The sequence below is a fragment of the Sarcophilus harrisii genome, chromosome 1, assembly GCF_902635505.1.
Source record: "Sarcophilus harrisii chromosome 1, mSarHar1.11, whole genome shotgun sequence".
Classification (NCBI taxonomy): Eukaryota; Metazoa; Chordata; class Mammalia; order Dasyuromorphia; family Dasyuridae; genus Sarcophilus; species Sarcophilus harrisii.
The window spans coordinates 85,338,309-85,356,839 of record NC_045426.1 but is presented as its reverse complement, the minus strand read 5'-3'; the positions used below and the strand labels follow the sequence as shown (position 1 = coordinate 85,356,839).

General features: G+C 34.6%; 1 protein-coding gene across 1 annotated transcript in view; it reads left to right on the top strand.

The window, feature by feature from the left end:
- CCDC36 (coiled-coil domain containing 36) overlaps positions 1-18,531 on the top strand; it is a 69,651-nt gene that overhangs the window by 3,114 nt on the left and 48,006 nt on the right. Inside the window, exons 2-3 of the mRNA XM_031959306.1 lie at positions 8,864-8,930; positions 13,043-13,217. Coding sequence (XP_031815166.1) covers positions 8,875-8,930; positions 13,043-13,217 — 231 coding nt within the window. The 5' untranslated portion in view covers positions 8,864-8,874. The remainder of the gene's footprint in view (positions 1-8,863; positions 8,931-13,042; positions 13,218-18,531) is intronic.

Below are 18,531 nucleotides of genomic sequence, written 5' to 3'. Positions count from 1 at the left end.
ATGAGCTCTGAATGCTGTCACAGGTTGGACACACATAGTCCATATGAACATTTGGGGTGGATTCTTTAACTGCAATTATTGCATTTTTCTGAGCTGCTTCAATTCTCTTTTTTTCAGAGTGCAATATCTTCTCTAATGAGGGCATGCATGCCATGCTGGACAGCCAGTGTTTCCCATGTTGTGCAACCAATTTTAAAGTTGTTAAGAGAGACCTTCAAAGTGTCCTTGTATCACTTTTTCTGAGTACCACATAAGCATATGTCCTGTGTGAATTTACCATAAAACAATCTTTTTGGCAAGTAGACACTTGGCATTTGAACAATGTGGCCAGCCTAACAGAGTTGTGTTCTCTGCAGTAGAGTTTGAATTCTTCACAGTTTAATTCAAGAAAGGGCCTCCTTGTTTGGTATCTTATGCTTGCAGGTGATCTTCAGGATCTTCTTACAGTCAATTCAAATGGAAATGATTCAGTTTCCTAATATGGCACTGGTAGACTATCCAGATTTCACAGGCTAGGTCCAAGTAGACAACTGACTTCTACTCTCCTAAGAATAACCATGAGGGGTTGAGATTGATTTTTCTAGTATTATTCACAGGTTTCCATCTAACTTACTCACAGATGATAACTAGTCAGCCAGATTTAATTAGGTTTTAGGAAGGGATACATACTGAGACGCTATAATAAGATTGATTAGTATCAACATTTATCCCCCAAAACTGGGATACTCTCTCCCACAAGTACACAGGGTAAAAAGTGGGCTCAAGCTTAGAGAGCACATGTGAATGGTAACAGCTTCTCCTGGGAACAGTAGTCCTTTACTCCCTTCCTGGAGAATTCATGAAGTTCCTTCCTCTAAGATGTGTATAGAACACAGTTGGACCTTAACTTAGGGACTCTTGAGTCTTGATGCATTTTTGGATTTTATTTCCTTCCACAAAGAATTCACCTCCCCTGATTCAGCCTTTCTTCTGTATGTTTTTGGCTTCTCAGCAACTTGGATAGATGCATTGTTTGTTACTAATCTAGTGTCTTTGATGACTAGGTAAATAGGAACAGGTGACACTTCCTCTGGGCTTACCTTTTACCTTTTTGCGGCTATATAGTTACAGTGTGTACAAGGGTCAGATTCTTCAAAAAACTTTATAAATATTTCCAATTTCCTGCATTTCTGTTTGAATCCCTTCACATGTATGTATACACATGTGTGTGTATGTGTATTGTATGAAATAAATCAGTGAAGAATTTCAAGAAGGAAAGCAGGTAGCCTGGGAATATTTATTTAAAGACATACATACATATATTTGGGTGTTATGTTTGTGTTAGTCTCTCTCTCTCTCTCTCTCTCTCTCTCTCTCTCTATATATATATATATATATATATATATGTATATACACATATATTCACATATGTGTGTCTAAGTCTTTCAAATAATTTGATGTTTTCTAGTTGGACAGCTAAGTGACTGAAATGGATAGTGTCAGGCCTAGAATCAGTAAGCCTCATGTTTCCGATTTCAAATCTTGCCTTCTACTCTAGCTGTGTGACCTTGAACAAGTCACTAACCATGTTGGCTTCAGTTCCTTATCTGTAAAATGAATTGAAGAAGGAAATGCAAAACCACTCCAGTATCTTTGTCAAGAAAATTCTAAATGGTGGAACACAAAGTTTTGCAAGGGTGAATGTTGAAAACTATTTTTGCATGTATTTTGAAAATAAAAAGCTATTAAAATTATTATATCTTTTTATTGACAGAACATTTGCATGGGGAATTTTTCAACACTGTAACCTTGCAATCACTTCTGTTCCAACTTTTCCCTTCCTTCCCTCCACTCCCTCCCCTATATGGCAGGCAGTCTCATATATGTTATACATGTTTAAGTGTATCTTAAATATAATATATATGTACACATCTGTATAGTTCTTTTGTTACACAAGAAAAATCAGATTCAGAAAGGTAAAAATAACCCGGGAAGAAAAACAAAAATGTAAGTAGTCCACTTCATTTCCCAGTGTTCTTTCTCTGGTTGTAGCTAGTTCTGTTCATCATTGATCAATTGGAACTGAATTGGATCTTCTCATTATCGAAGATATCCACTTCCATCAGAATATATCCTCATATAGTATTGTTGTTAAAGTATATAATGATCTCCTGGTTCTGCTCATTTCACTTAGCATCAGTTCATGAAAGTCTCTCCAAGCTTCTCTGAAATCATCCTGCTGGTCATTTCTTCCAGAACAATAATATTCCATAACGTTCACATACCACAATTTACCCAGCCCTTCTCCAATTGATGGGCATCCATTCAATTTCCAATTTCTAGCCACTACAAAAAGGGCTGCCACAAACGTTTTTGCACATGTGGGTCCTTTCCCTCTTTTGTGATCTTTTTGGGATACAAGCCCAGTAGTAACACTACTGGATCAAAGGGTATGCACAGTTTGATAACTTTTTGGGCATAGTTCCAAATTGTTCTCTAGAATGGTTGGATCCATTCACAACTCCACCAACAAGGCATCAGTGTCCCAGTTTTCCCACATCCTCTCCAACATTCCACATTATCTTTTCCTGTCATCTTAGCCAATCTGATGTGTGTAGTGGTATCTCAGAGTTATCTTAATTTGCATTTCTCTGATCAATAGTGATTTGGAACACCCTTTCATATAAGTAGAAATAGTTTCAATTTCATCATCTGAAAATTGTCTGTTTGTATCCTTTGACCATTTATCAATTGGAAAATGGCTTGATTTCTTATAAATTAGAGTCAATTCTCTATTTTTGGAAATGAGGCCTTTATCAAAACTTTTAACTGTAAAAATGCTTTCCCAGCTTATTAAAGCTATTAAAAAAAAAAGAAAATTATAAATCAGGTAAAGAATAATTAGAAAAATTGAACAATAAACATTTCATTTAATGATATGAAGTACTTCACTGCTTGCACCTAGTTTATATCTTTGGTTAATTGATTCAGTAATAATATCTGTAAATTGTAGTTTATAAGTGTGATTGATTGAAAGAAGCACTCTCCATTTTTACCTGACAGATATATCAAGGTGTAGAGCATCTTGTTAGTTACATAAATTAGGAGTGGGATGAGGTATATAAAACATCTCTCTTACATGTGCCTATAATTTTTTTTTTTTGGTCCATGGATGAAACTTTTTGGGGAGCTAGGACTATGGTGTAAACCCAAGTAGAAATCTGAGTGAATTCTAGCCATCATTTTTGATCTTTTCTGTTTTATTGACTAGATTCTTTCTGAACTGTTTTGCCGTTTAAACTATGGCATTCCTTTAAATTTTAGTCATTTAAAGAATGTTTGGAGCCAATTGATTTTAAAAAATCTATTCTTCCTTGCTTTCATGTCATTTAGCTTTTTTATTCATTTATTTTCTTTGTAAGAAGAATCTTTCAGTGGACTTCTTTGAAAATAGACTACAAAAAGGAAATTAATTCATCCCTGTATTCAAACAAATTGAAACAAATTCATTAATTGCAGTATTTAGTGGTAATTTACTTTTTTTTTTTTTTTTCAGATAAAGCAAATGTAGCTTGTAAGGTAGTCTTTAAAAGTTATTTATATCTTTTGCTTTCATGTCACCTTCATTTTCAAATATATTCCTTCTCCTCCTCTCCTCTGGGAGCCATTCCTTTTAATAAAAAAATAAGAAAGGAAAAAAAATGAGAGGGAAAAAAAACCCAATTCAGCAGGGTTAGCCAACACTTCAACTGAGTCTGAGAGTTTGTCAATGTTAATCTATTCCTCTAGTCCCTGATCCCTGCAAAGGAGGGAGGGAAGTGCATGGTAGAATCTTTTAAATAATAATTATTCAAGTTAGAACATAGGATTCATTTTTAATATTTAATTGTTGTCTGTATCCTTACTTCACAATCTTTCAGCACATTTTTCTCATTGAACTTTCTTTTGTGACAAAAACAATTAAGAATAATATTGAATCTGATAATGTATATATTCTGGTTGGCAATAATTGTTCTTCCAATTTTTTGAAGAGGGGAGAGGTAGATTTCATTATCTATTGTTAGGGAATTTAGTTGAATTTTTCCTTCACAAACAATTGAACTTCTTATTAAGTGATCTTTTCATTTTCATTGTTTTAATCATTATATCTATTGTTTTCTTGATTCTGCTTATTTTCCATTGAATCAGTTCATATAAATGTTCTTGTTTCTCTGAATTCCTTACATTTCTCATACTGCAGAGTAATGTTCCATTATAGTCACATACTGAACTTTGTTTAAACATTCTTCATTTGACAGACATAAACTTAGTTTGCTTCTACCGAGTGGTATGATGAAGATTTTGCTGTATTTGGTATGTTGGATCCTTGTTTTTGTCTTTGATTTTCTTGGGGTGTATGCCCAGTGTTAAACCTCTAAGTCAAAAGGTATGGACAATTTAATCATTTTTCTTGCTCAATTAGGATATTAGAATTTAGAGCTAGATCATAACCCATTTTCTGAGAAAACTGAGAGGCACTCAGAAGGTTAAGTTACTTCTTATAGTCACAGGCCTAATGTTGTATAGAGAGCACCAAGTGTTTATGAATTGTTTTTTATATGATGGAAAGTTAGGAAAAGGAGAAAGTGATATGCATAACCATTTTTTGCCTGGTATTTAATTGCAAAGCACAGACCTTATAGCTTCTTGGTTTCTGAATAATGTATTAATCTGCTGATTTGCATTATCATTTTAGAATAAGAAACAGACTCTGAATGCCCAAGTAAATTGGATCTATTTTTAAAGAATTGTTTATATTTCAGTATAATAGTCTTCCCAAAATAAAGTTAGGGAGTGTAAAACATAAATGTTATTATTTACTCTCATTCAGTATTTGTTCAGTGTTTATTTAGTATTCTGTGTGACCCTGAGCAAATAACTATTTGCCTCAGTTTCTCATCTGTAAAATGAGTTAGAGAAGGAAATGGCAAACCACTCTAGTATTTTTGCCAAGAAAATCCCAAATGAGGTCATGGAGTCAGGCATGACTGAAATGATTGAACAATAAAGAAATGACAGTTACTGCTTCAGTATTAATTATCTCAGTATTTGTATGTCTTTTGCATATTTGTTTAAGTCAATGTTAATCAGATTAAATCAGTTAAAATTAGTTGGTGGATAAATATTTATTAAGCACCTGCTGTGTGCTATGTATTGTAAATAGAGAAGTCCCTGTTCAAGAAGTTCACAATCTAATGGATTGTGCAACTATGTGCAAACAAGTTTTATTGAGGATGGACTGGGGATAATCAATAAGGTCCTAGAATTAAGGGAGGTAAGGTAAGATTTTTCTATATAAGGTAAAATTTTAGTTAGGACTAGAAGGAAACCGATGGTGGAGATGCTGGAACACATTTCAAGCCTGGTGGACAATAGCCAGCAAAAATTTTGGGTCTGCAAATGGAACTGTTTTGTGCAAGGAAAAAGAAAGAAATCAGTGTCACTGGATCTCATAGTACCTCGAGGATGGAGATGTAAGGGATAAGAAAGTTGAGAGGGAGTAAAGGGAAGGAGGATGATTTGTGAAGCATTCTGAATGCCAAACAGAGGATTTTACATTTGATCCTGAGTTGTGATAGAGAACACTGGAGTTTATTGAGTAGAAATGTGACATGGTCAGACCTGTATTTGAACAAGATCAGTTTGGCAGCTCAATGGGAATGAACAGGAATGAGGAGAGACAAGGCAAGGAGACCAGCTTGCATGCTAGAGGTGATAGGGCCTGCACTAGAGTAGTACTCCTGTGAGTAAGAGAAGGAAGCAATTAGGAGAGATACTACAAAGATTAAATTGACAGGCCTTGACAATAGATTGTTGGGGGGTGAGAAAGAGAGTGAGGAGTTGAGACCTATATTATGATCCTGGGAGCTAGGAGAATGGTACTCTTCAACAGTAATAGAGAAGTTAAGAAGAAGCGAAAAGATAATGAGTTCAGTTTTAGCTATATTGAATTTAAGATGTTTCTGGAACATCTAGTTTGAGATTTTTGCTGGAGGTCAACAGAGAAGTTAAGTTTAGATAAGTAGATTTGATAGTCATCAGCATAGAAATGATCATTGAACCCATGGAAGCTGCTGAGCTTACTAAGAGAAAAAGTTTGAAGGGACAAGAGGAATAATTCAGGACAGAGCCCACAGATGAAGATCCAGCAAAGAAGAGATAATGAGTGGTCAGATACATAGAAGGAGACCTGGGAGAGAATAGTGCCACAAAAAGCTAGAGAAAAGAAATTATTAAGCAGAAGAGGTTATTTAAGTGTTACAGGCTACAAGGATGTCAAAAAGGATGAGGACTAAGAAAAAACATTAGATTTGGCAATTAAGAGATTATTAGTTTCGGAAATATGCTTAATATGATTGTACATGTATAGCCTATATCAAATTGCTTGCTGTCTTAAATGACAGGGCAGCGAAGAAGGAAAGAAGGGAGAAAAATAATTTGCAATTCAAAATCTTGTACAAGTGAATGATGAAAACTATATGTGTGATTGGAAAAAATAAAATAATTTTAAATGGGAAAAAAAGAGATTATTAGTAACTTTGAGAGAGCAGTTTTGATTGAATAATGAGTAGGAAATCAGATTGTAGAGTGTTGAAGAAAACAGTCAAGAGGAAAGGTGGCACCTATTGTAAATGGCTTTTCTAAGGAGTTTAGCTACAAAAAGGAAGAGAGATATAGGACAGTAGCTATCAGGCATGGATGGATCAAGTGGGGGATTTTTGATGAGGGGAAGACATAGGCATGTTTATAGATAGTAGGGAAAGAACTAGTAGACTAGGAAAGATTGAAGATAAGAAAGAGTGGGTTTATAGCAGGGATAGTCTACTGGTAAAAAACAAAACAAAACAAAAACATGGAATGGGATCAGTCACTTGTGCATGTAGAGGAATTGGACTTACCATGACAGAACACCTCAATGTGTGAGATGAAGTGAAGGTGGAGAAAATGGCAGAAGGCATTTGGGGAATTTAAGTTTAGGAAGAGGAAGCTTTGGGGAGATGGCTTTAGTTTTTTCAGTAAAATATGAGACAAGGTTCTTAACTGAGAGGATGGGAGGAGAGGGGGACAATGAGGAGTTTGAGGAGGGGTGAAAGTGTTTGGAAATATTGCTGTGATGAATGGTATAGTGAGTCATTTAGGGAGATGGAGAAAGGATTGCCTTATATCAGTGAGGACCCAGTTGAGATTATGAAAAATATACTTTAAAAGATCCAGCCAGCATGATTTTTGAAATTTTCTCCAGCTTCCTTTGGCAGAATGTGTTTGGGTTTGAAACCAACAAATGGTGGAAGTAATCAAGGACTAAGACTTGTCCAGGCTAGATCAGTGATAGGATAACAAAGGGAAGAGATTTAAAATGACAGTGTAGTGTTGAACTTATTCACTAAATAATCAAATTGAGGAATAGTGGAGAATATAATGGTGCCATGGTAATGACCTGATTAAAAAACTAGAGTCACAGAATTGGAGGTCACAGTGAAGATAAAGAATTGGGTTTTGGATTAGAAGGTAGAGAGAGGTAGAATGACAATGGATTATTATTTCAGAGATCATTTCATAGATGTAGAATATTTGCGGATGTTAGCAAAATTGAGAGTGTGATCATCTTTGCATGTAGCTGAGATGAGAGTAGAGGTCATGAGAAATGAGCAAATTGAGGAACTTGGAGGTAAGAATGTTTAAGCGAGTATGTGTATCTATATATGTATTTAAATTAGGTGGTGATCTACATGTGTGATTTCATGGGATGAGTGGAATTCTTCCTTTCCTAAAATTATGCCTCCTCTATCTGGATGACCAGCTTAAACATAACTGAAGAATTTTTCAATTTCCTGAAAAATTAAACTTTTACAATCCCGTACAAATTTATACTGCTTTGTAAGTCGTTTTACAAACTACTAATAAAGTATTAGGTTGCTCTCCTAATTAGAAGAACATGATAGCAATTGACTAGGTGTTCATTTTGCAACATTGTCAGAGATAGGAATTTTCAATAATTGTGAATATCTTTCATTTGACAGATGTGGTACAGTCTGAACATACCACTTCCCCCAAGTAATGTGATTTAGTGAGGGAAAGGATGTATTTCTCAATTTTAGTTTCAAAGTGAACACAGTGAAAGCTCAGAATTTTCAGAACTTTTTGTTCTGACCTTTCCTTTGATCTGTCACATTCTGCCTGGTATTGTAATTATTTGTGTATTTTTGAATCACTCTTACTAAAACATAAACTTTCTGATGGCAAGACCTAAAATTTATTGAGCATGATATAAAGGAAAGAATGCTGAAAAAACCCAGATTCAAACCCAGGTTTGAATTCCACTGCTGACATTTATTAGTTTTGTGATTTTGTGTCATCTCTATGAATATAAGTTTCCTGAGTTGTGAAATGAAGATAAACTGTAATAACTTGTCTCACAGGGCCTTGAGGATCATACATTTAGCACTAAAGGAACTATAGAGATCATCTGGTCCAAATCTCTTATTTTAAAAATGAGGAAAATAAGGTCCAAAGATGTGAACTGGTATGTCCAAGGTCATGCCAGAGTTCAAATGTAGGCCTGACCAGTTAATAGCTATGAAATTTGACTAGATTGAAGTACTTTGTGTTTTTATACAAAGTCACCAAAAATGTCTCCTCAGGAAAGGTTGGTCCTTGTTATGGTGGTAAAAAAAAATGTCTTGATGGCAATATAATGTAAATACTACTGTCAGAACATTATGATTTCCACAGAATGGGCAATTGTAAATTGCTTTTGAAAAATTTTGAAAAAATTATTGAAAAATTTGAAAAAAAATTATTCTTTGAGCTGACTTAATTAATGTGCTTGCTTTCTTTCTAATAGAATCTGAAGAAATGAACTTTAACGTTTGGAATATCAAAGAAATGCTCAGTGTTCCCTCAGGCCCGGGGTAAGTTTTTATAAGAACATATCTCTGTAGATTAAGGAAGACCTTGTGGCTGCATTTATCTATTACCTATCCAGGAAGATTGCACTTATCTAGCAGAAAATTTCCACTAATGGATGCTGCAGTCTATTGCCACTCAAGCTCATGAGGCCTTTCTTTACTCTGTCTGGTCTTTTCTAAGGAAAACAATAAATTGATCCATAAACATTTGTTTGAGTGCATTTGAGAAGAAAATTTAATTCAATAAATATATTCATTAAACATTTATTATATGACTACCGTTGTTTTAGGCATTATGGGGAGATACAGAAAAAATATATGGTACAACCCATGCTATTTACTTTATAATCCAATTAAAGAAATAATTTAATTCAATAAATTTATTCACTAAGTGATTACTCCAGCTCTGATTTAGAAACTATGAGAAATACAAAAGTATGACATATGATCTTTGATATCTGAGAACTAAAAACAATTGAATGAATGAATGAATGAGAAAGCATGTTAAGAGTTTACTAGGCACTGTTGTGCACTCTGGTAATTCAAATGCAAAGAAGCAAGGCAATCTCTGTACTCATGGAGCTTACATTCTAAAAGAGAAAGACAATACATGTAGCTAAAAATTTATAGAAAGTGGTATGGTAACTGAGAACAGGACTCGATAAAGTGATCATAGGAAGGGTCATAGGGAAAACAGATGAGGAAACAGTTTCATTCAACAAGCATTTTCTAAATATTCACATTGTTCCCAGTCTATATACATGTATAGACTATAAAGCAGGATTTCTTAAACCTTTTCTACTTGTGGCCCATTTTTGCCTAAGAAATTTTTATGTGACTTCAAGTATATAGGTATAGAAAATAGATACACAAATCAAATATTTACTGATGATAAATTGTAATTTCATGAGCCCCACATTCAGTTACAAGACCCCATATGAGATCACAACCCACAGTTTAAGAAACTGGGCTTGAATCTATTCAACTTAAAGCTCCAGAAGTGGGTCCATGTAAGAATTATCACCTTCACCTTTTTGTTGTAGCTAATCATTATTGTTCACTAATGACAACAAAAATTCTTCTTGCTTAGGATATGTATTATATGTATATACTATTAAATTATTTTAAATTTTAGATTTTGAAAATGAATGCTCTTTGTTATTTTTTGGGCTACTAATTTTTAAAATAGTTTGATAGCACTTGATAGCCCAATTTTCTAATTTAAATTTGACATTTGTGTTCTTTTATTTATCCTGACCTATATAGTATGAAATCTATTATTTTCTTTTTTATTTTTTGCTGAGGCAGTTGGGGTTAAGTGATTTGCCCAGGATCATACAGCTAGGAAGTGTTATGTGTCTGAGGCCAGATTTGAACTCAGGTCCTCCTGGCTTTAAGGCTGGTCCTCTATCCACTGCCCTGAAGTCTATTCTTTTCAAATGGAACTGACATTAATTTTAGTTCATATTTCAATTGGTTTACCAAGTATCTTTCTTATAACAACCTTGGGAAGTAGGTAGAAATATTATCTTTATTAGATAACTAAGGAAATATGTAATGGGCTGAAGCTCTTGAATCGTTGCACCGAGGTCCCGAGCACTTGAGGCTAATTAGCAATTGGCCAATACTCTATTAATATATGCTTGGAGAAAGAATGGCCCTGCCCACTCTCTCTACAAGTTTTATGTGTTCTGTAGGAGATTGACTAGAGGATTTTGTGGGAGGAGTGGAGAGGCACTTCTGGCCGGATTCGTGTTGTGATTGCTCTCACTTCGTATTGCCATTCCCCTTCACCTCCAAAAAGAATAAAGATCAAGGATTTTCCCTTATCTTGACTCCGGCTGATTTTAATATACTCTGGGTGCTAAACACGGTCATCACAGAAACAGGCTTAAAAGGTTTATGTGATTCACCTGTATACCTAGTATATGGTGGAACCAGAGAACCAACTCAGCTCCACTGACTTCTACAATATGGCATCTCTGTGCTAATATTGCTTACTATTACCTAAGAGTTAAGAGAGCAAATAACTACCAAATTCAACACAGTAGAGGTAAAATGAATTTTTCTTTCTTTCTTTTTTTTTTTTAATGCTTTCTTCTTTTTTAAAAAAAAATATATAGCTTTTTATTTACAAGTTATATGCATGGGTAATTTTACAGCATTGACAATTACCAAACTTTTTGTTCCAATTTTTCCCTTCCTTCCCCCACCCCTTCCCCCAGATGGCAGGTTGACCAATACATGTTAAATATATTAAAGTATAAATTAAATACAATATAAGTATACATGTAATGGGATAATTTTTTACAAAAAATGATGAGAATTTATACAATTGATTATTCCTTGACCAAGTGTCTTTCCTCTTTTGTAAAATGAGAAAAGTTACACTAAATGATAAAGTCCCTTTTGAAAGTAGTAAATAAAGTATTACTACGTAAAATACAGGTAGACAAAAAATAAAAGGACAAGAGTTTTTAATATGGTAGAATTATGGGTTGTAGAAGCTTTAAAAATCAGCAAATACCAGAAATGTCCAGTCATCCATGATCATATTTTTTTGTTATTTTATTAGTTGTTTTCTGAGGTTTATTTGGGGCAAGGGGTGTGATCATTTTTGTTCTTGTTTATATTTTTGAATATTTGTACATATCCTAAGCTAGGGCAAAATTTACTTATATGAACACATTTAGACTCTAGTATGTTGTTATAATATTATAATCTGTGAGTCAATTATAATTATAATAAATGGACAAGAAACAAAAAGCCATAATGAAGAGGGGACCCCAAAACTCTGAAAATCCTTAAAGGAGAAAATCTCCTTCAATTCTGCCTCAATGAGGGACTTTGCCCCAGGGATAAACACAGTTTCCTTGTTATCTGGGGTGGGGTTGGCTCAGTCCTGAAACTCATTGAATTCAATTCAAATTCCAGGTCAGGCTTAAACCCAGCTAGGAGCCAACTTGGGACTCCATCCAAGAGCCCCTTTCAGCTTGTAGCCAAAGTCCCCTATTATGAAAGAGCCAAACTAAAATCCTCTCTTTGCAGAGGTTACAAACATGCCAGCCCTATGCTTGGCATGCCAAAGGCCTCTGTCCACTGGAATACTCTTTCCAGTGTCATCCTCTCTTTATCCTTACCTATTTTCCTAAGCAGACTTTAACCTTACTTCCAGTCCCCATAATAAACCTCTTATCAATCTAGGTTTCCAGGTCTGTAAATTCCTTTACAGAGAACCTCTGCGCCACCAGAAGGGAGTCCCCAAAACTCCCTACCCTTGCATTGAATCTCAAGGGGTTGCAGGAGAGCCAAACCTCTCCATTTGGTTCTCTGAACCCCAAACCTTCCACTAGACCCTATCATTTAACTCCCTGACCACCAGAAACCCTAATTTCATTTTGATTCCCTAAATTTAAACCTCATCAATTGTAGGAACAGTGCATTACTATATGAAAATCTTTAGAACACAATGTACTATATTTCTTTAGTTCCAATGTTTTCAAAGATGAATATGGCCCTTTATAATATATGCTGGTATTAGTGGAAGTGCTAACTAAATTTCTCTGTTAAGAAAGTTATTCAGGACTTCTCTTGATGTTTTATTAACAATGCTTATTATACTTAGAGTGGTAATACTTTAGTTTTAACTGATACCTAATAGAACATTGTTGACACAATACTGAGGGAAATGGCTGCTAGTAAGACAAGAAAGACTGAAATGGCTGTCTGTAAATTAGAAAGGAGATATAATAGTGTGGAAAGAGTATTGAATTTGGAGTCTGAAAATGTTTAACCATATACTTATTGCTCATATTAGAATATGAACTTCTTGAGAACAGACAGTATTGCTTTTTTTTTTCTCTTATTTGTATTGCTACAACATTTAGCACAGTGCTTTGGACATAATAGGTTCTTAATAAATACTTTTTCATTCATTCATTCTTTCTATAACCTCTGGTGAGTTACTTCACCTTGATAAATCATTTTCCTTGTCCATAAAATAAAGGGTTGCGCTCAATGATCTTTTAATCCTATTACTTTAGAATTTAATTGACTCAAAATACTTGAAGCATTCTTGACTTGAAGCATATTATTCTATTTTTACATTATTCCAGGACCAATAAATCATCTAGTTGGAATAACAATGTTAATGATTACTCCAGCCTCACTGATTCCCAATTCCTCTTTGGATCCCAAGTCTATCCAGAGAATTCACAATCACTTTCAGCATCTTTGGATTTCAGTGCCCCCTTGAGACACGCCAAAACTTCCCAACAGAACTCTGATGATGTGAGTCTGATTTATGTAATTTCTTTACAGTCATTTCATTATTTTTAAGGAAAGTAGAATTTAAAAAAAAATCTTTAAATATGTCTTAGGAAATGTATATCTCAAAGATAATATTTGAAGAGAATTTCTAATAGATGAGTTATGTGTTGGGATAGATGTGATGGAAAAATTATTTTTGTTATTTGATAATTAATAATAGAATTGTACCAAGTATGGGTGGGCTTCAACCTTTCTTGAGGAGTATCAAATATTGCATCACTTTTTTTCTGAGACAAGTAATGCAATTTTGCTTATTAGATTTTGCAGGAGAATTTTGACAGCAAAATTTTCTAAGAAGTTCCAGGTGATTTATAGCCCCTAGTTAATGCTGCCTTCTAAAAGATGCACTTAAAGAAAGTGAATGTTCAGAAGAGATAAATAGGACATAGTACAATGACAGATTTGTCCATTTATATTAGGTGACTCAGTACCTATCCCAGGAATAGCTTCTAAATATCTTAAATCTGTAATCATTTTTAATTAGTCTATTTTCCTGCTCCCCTAGTGTTCACTGTTGCTCTGATTAAATTGAGCAAAGGGGAGTGGGGGGGAGGAAGGGAGGTTGGGAGAGAGAAAGTATGGTTCAATAGAAATAGTACTGGACTTGGTTTCAGAAAACTTGGGTTCAGTTCTTTCCTCTACTACTTCCTGAATCTGAGTACGCTGTAAATTTTAAAGCCTTAAAAAAATGTGAGTTATCATTTATTATAATATTTTTCAGTTCACCTTTGCATTTGATGGAGGTCTAGTGACTTATGGATCTAGGTCATAAACTAAACTCTCTAGAAGGAATTCAGTACTAAAATTGAGACCCAATGAGCTGAAAGAATTAATGCACTTCTTAGTGCATTTAGAATTTGAGTTTGGATTATGAAGGCAAAAAAGAAACTTGTCAGCATTCTCTCAATGACATGAGATATTTTTGACAGAGACCTATTAGCCCAATTACTATCTGAATTGCAACTGAGCAGTAGTAATTAAAATTAAATTAATTAACAAATGAAATGTAATCTTCCCTTCCCTCACATTACTATTAAGAATTTGCTGTTGTTTCCTTGAAATGTATTCAGTTGGCATTATGCCATTTCATTTGAAAGATTTTTACATCCCTAAGCACTGCATTAAAATTTTTGTTAGGTAGAAAGGACTTCAATTCCATTAAAAAAAAAAAAACAACAACTTTTTTTTCAATTAGCAAGCATTTGTTTTTTATTTCTCTTATTATTCCCCCCATCTCTGTACAATCTCCCTTCTCTAGCCTCTCCCCCACCATTTGAAAAAAAAAGGAGGAAAAACAAAACCCTGTAACAAACATATATATATATATATATATATAGTCAAGCAAGAAAAATCACATATTGGCCATGTTTAAAATATATGTTTTATTCTGCATCTTAAGTTTATTACCACTCTGTCAGAAGTTATGCATTTTGTTTCTTTTTCTTTTTTTTTTTTTTTTTAAATTTAATAGCCTTTTATTTACAGGATATATACATGGGTAACTTTACAGCATTAACATTTGCCAAACCTCTTGTTCCAATTTTTCACCTCTTACCCCCCCACCCCCTCCCCTAGATGGCAGGATGACCAGTAGATGTTAAATATATTAAAATATAAATTAGATACACAATAAGTATACATGACCAAAACGTTATTTTGCTGTACAAAAAGAATCAGACTCTGAAATATTGTACAATTAGCTTGTGAAGGAAATCAAAAATGCAGGTGTGCATAAATATAGGGATTGGGAATTCAATGTAATGGTTTTTAGTCATCTCCCAGAGTTCTTTTTCTGGGCGTAGCTAGTTCAGTTCATTACTGCTCCATTAGAAATGATTTGGTTGATCTCGTTGCTGAGGATGGCCTGGTCCATCAGAACTGGTCATCATATAGTATTGTTGTTGAAGTATATAGTGATCTCCTGGTCCTGCTCATTTCACTCAGCATCAGTTCATGTAAGTCTCTCCAGGCCTTTCTGAAATTATCCTGTTGGTCATTTCTTACAGAACAGTAATATTCCATAATATTCATATACCACAATTTATTCAGCCATTCTCCAACTGATGGACATCCATTCAGTTTCCAGTTTTTAGCCACTACAAAAAGGGCTGCCACAAACATTCGTGCACATACAGGTCCCTTTCCCTTCTTTATAATCTCTTTGGGATATAATCCCAGTAGTAACACTATGCATTTTGTTTCATCATGGGTTCTCTGAATTGCAGCTGATTTTTGAGTTGATTAGAGTTTTTATTAAAATCCTTCTAAGTTGTTTGTCTTTACCTTGTTATTGTATAATATAACTGCTGAATTGGTTATATTTCCTTTATTCTTCATATAAGTCTTATCATTTCTTAGAGCTCAATAATATTCCATTATATTAATATGCCAAAATTTGTTTAGCCATTCCCCAGTTGATGGGTACCTCTTCAATTTCCATTTCTTTGTCATTTTAAAAGATCTAGGTGCTATAGATATTTTTGCATATATGGGGCCATTTCCTCTTTCTTTAATTTACTGAAGGGAAGGATAATAATGATGTAAACTGTGTCCCCCTTGATCTTTGGAGGGGGAGGATGGACCTGGGTTAGAGAAACCTTAAAAATCTTAAATCCCTCCCAACCTGGAGGGGGGCCATCCTTCTGTTCATAGGGGAAATTCTCATATGGTAATCTCTTCCTATAATTCAATTGGAGATCTTGGCCCGGTGCATAATCATCACCCTTTATTGAATTGAAAATTAGTCCCTCAAATTCATCTGGACATTATTGTCTAGCTTCGGGCCACAAAAACCCAATATAATCAAAGGCTGAACCCCAAACCTTGGCCAATTCCTAATCAGTAAAGCCCACCGAGAAGTTGGTTTTTCTAAATGTAAACCCATTTTTGCTAAAAAACCTACCTTTGCTAAAAATCCTAACAGGATTTGGCCCACTGAGGAAGTTATTTCTTAGTGTAAACCCACCTTTGCTAAAGGTTAGCTTTGCTAATACCTTTGGAGCTAACTCTCTGAGAAGTTATTTCTCAGTGTAATAAACCCATTTTTTGCCACAAACTTTACCTACATTTGGGATTGCAAATCCTTTTGCAAAGCCTGTGGCATCAGCCAGAGGATCTTTCAACCCTCATTTCTCATACCTCTACATTTGGTGTTACAAAATTTTGGTGAAGTAAGCCTTCTATAGCTGGGACACCTAAATACCCGGGAAGATGTGGGCTGTTGGGACTGGCTGGGGATGCCTGGACTTGGAATTCCTGTGTTTTTTAAGCAGAAATCCCCTTAATCAGAGAACTTCTGTCACCTCTCTCCCTCTCCAGGGATGCCTGGTAGGATGGGCACTATAGAATCCAGGAAATCTAAAACTTGTGGAAAAAAAAAAATGAGGCAATCTACCTCTGTCTCTATTCCTAAGGATTCTCTCTTAGACTGTTTCTTAAACAGACAAATTTGGGTTAAAAGATCTCAAAACTAAGAAACTTAAATTAAAACAGCACTGCAGGATACTGCTAAAATTTGCTGAAAGGAAATCAAAATTAGATACTAACTTTTTAAATAACCCCCTCATTCCTGCTCCTCTAGGGACACCTTTTACATCAATATGATATAGTTTGAGTGGTCTAGATTCCTGGTGGTCTAGAGGATGATGGCAATAAGAAAGTTGTTAAGAATCCCCTTTAAATCGACCGCAGGTTTTAAGAGTGAAAGAATTCATTCATTCCCGAATTATTAGTTGCAAAATGAAAGTTTATTGTTGGATAGAAATCATTTTACCAAGAAACTGACTTCTGTAGTGACAGATCTATTAGAAAATGGAGTTTTGCACTGAGAGAATGCAGTTCTCAGTGGACAGAAGGGTCCTGATAGCTGAGTGAGCTATATAGGTTTATCTGCAAAAGACCTTGGTTGAAGGAAGCTGTTATATTGGGTTTTAGGGGAGGCTGGGACAGCCCAAGCAGGTCAGACCCAGTGGAAGCTGGGACAGCCTGGATCTCTTATTAGAATTGGCAGTACTTCAAGGGGTGCTTTTTCACCAGGATTTCTAATTGAATCAAAGGCCCTGGCATCCTGGAAAGATAACTTATCTAGGGGGATATTATTTACCCAGAAGGAGCTGAGAATCTGAAAGGGATCACAGATTAATAGGAAATACAGTTTCTTAAAGGGACCACAACCTGCTTCAAATAGTATCACCAGGTCAAAAAGTATCCACAAAATAGTTTTTTTTAAAATTTTATAGTTCCAAAGTTCCAAGTGACTTTCCAAAATGACTCGAACACATTTTCCTATAATCCCTACAACATCTGTCATTGCCCTCTTTTTTCATCTTTGCCAATGGAATAGTAATGACTTGAAATCTCAGAGTGGCTTCACTTTCCATTTTTCTGTTTGTATAGGCTTTTCCAACTGTTCAAATATATTTACTTTTTTAATATTCCCTCATTTCCTGTGTTTATATTTTATAGTTTCTACCTAGCTTTAGCCATTTCAGCAGGGATACTTAGAAGTCTTCCATTTCATTAAAGATCCATTCCTCCTCTTCCTCGTAGTATCATGTTCAATTTTATTGGGTAAATTATTTTTTGGTTGTAAGCCTATATCTTTTACTTTTTGAAATATTATATTCCAAGCTCTCCTTCTTTATGCCAGTAGCTGCCAAATCTTGTGTGAACTAGACATGGTTCTTCTGTATTTGAATTCTATCTTTTCTGGAAGCTCAGAATGTTTTGTTTTCTTTGTTTTTTCATCTTGCTTAGAAGCTCTGGTTTTGGCTATGATATTGCTAGAAGTTTTCATTTTGGGATTTCTTTCATCGGGTGACTAGTAGATTATTTCTGCCTTCCATTTGCCTTCCAATTCTAATAGGACTGGTAAGTTTTCACTCATGATATTATAACATGAAGCATGGTGTTCAAACTTTTTTTGGTTCATACAGTAGAATGATTCTTAGATTTTTTTTCCTTTTTTGACTTATTTTCAAGGTCAGTTATATTTTATATAAAGTACCTTATAGTTTCTTCTTTTTAAAATCTTTTGACTTATTTAAATTTTTGTGGTTATTTGGTTATTAATTTCTATCCGGGTCAGTCTAATTTTCAGGGAGTCTGTTACTTGAATAGTTCTGTACTTTTTCTTCAAATAGTATTTTTCCCCAATTATATGTAATTTTTACTAATATATTCTTACAAAGATTTGAATTCCACATTTTCTGTCCTTTTTCTCTCTCCTCCTCTTCTAAAATGGTAAGTAATTTGATATAGATTATATATTGGAAAT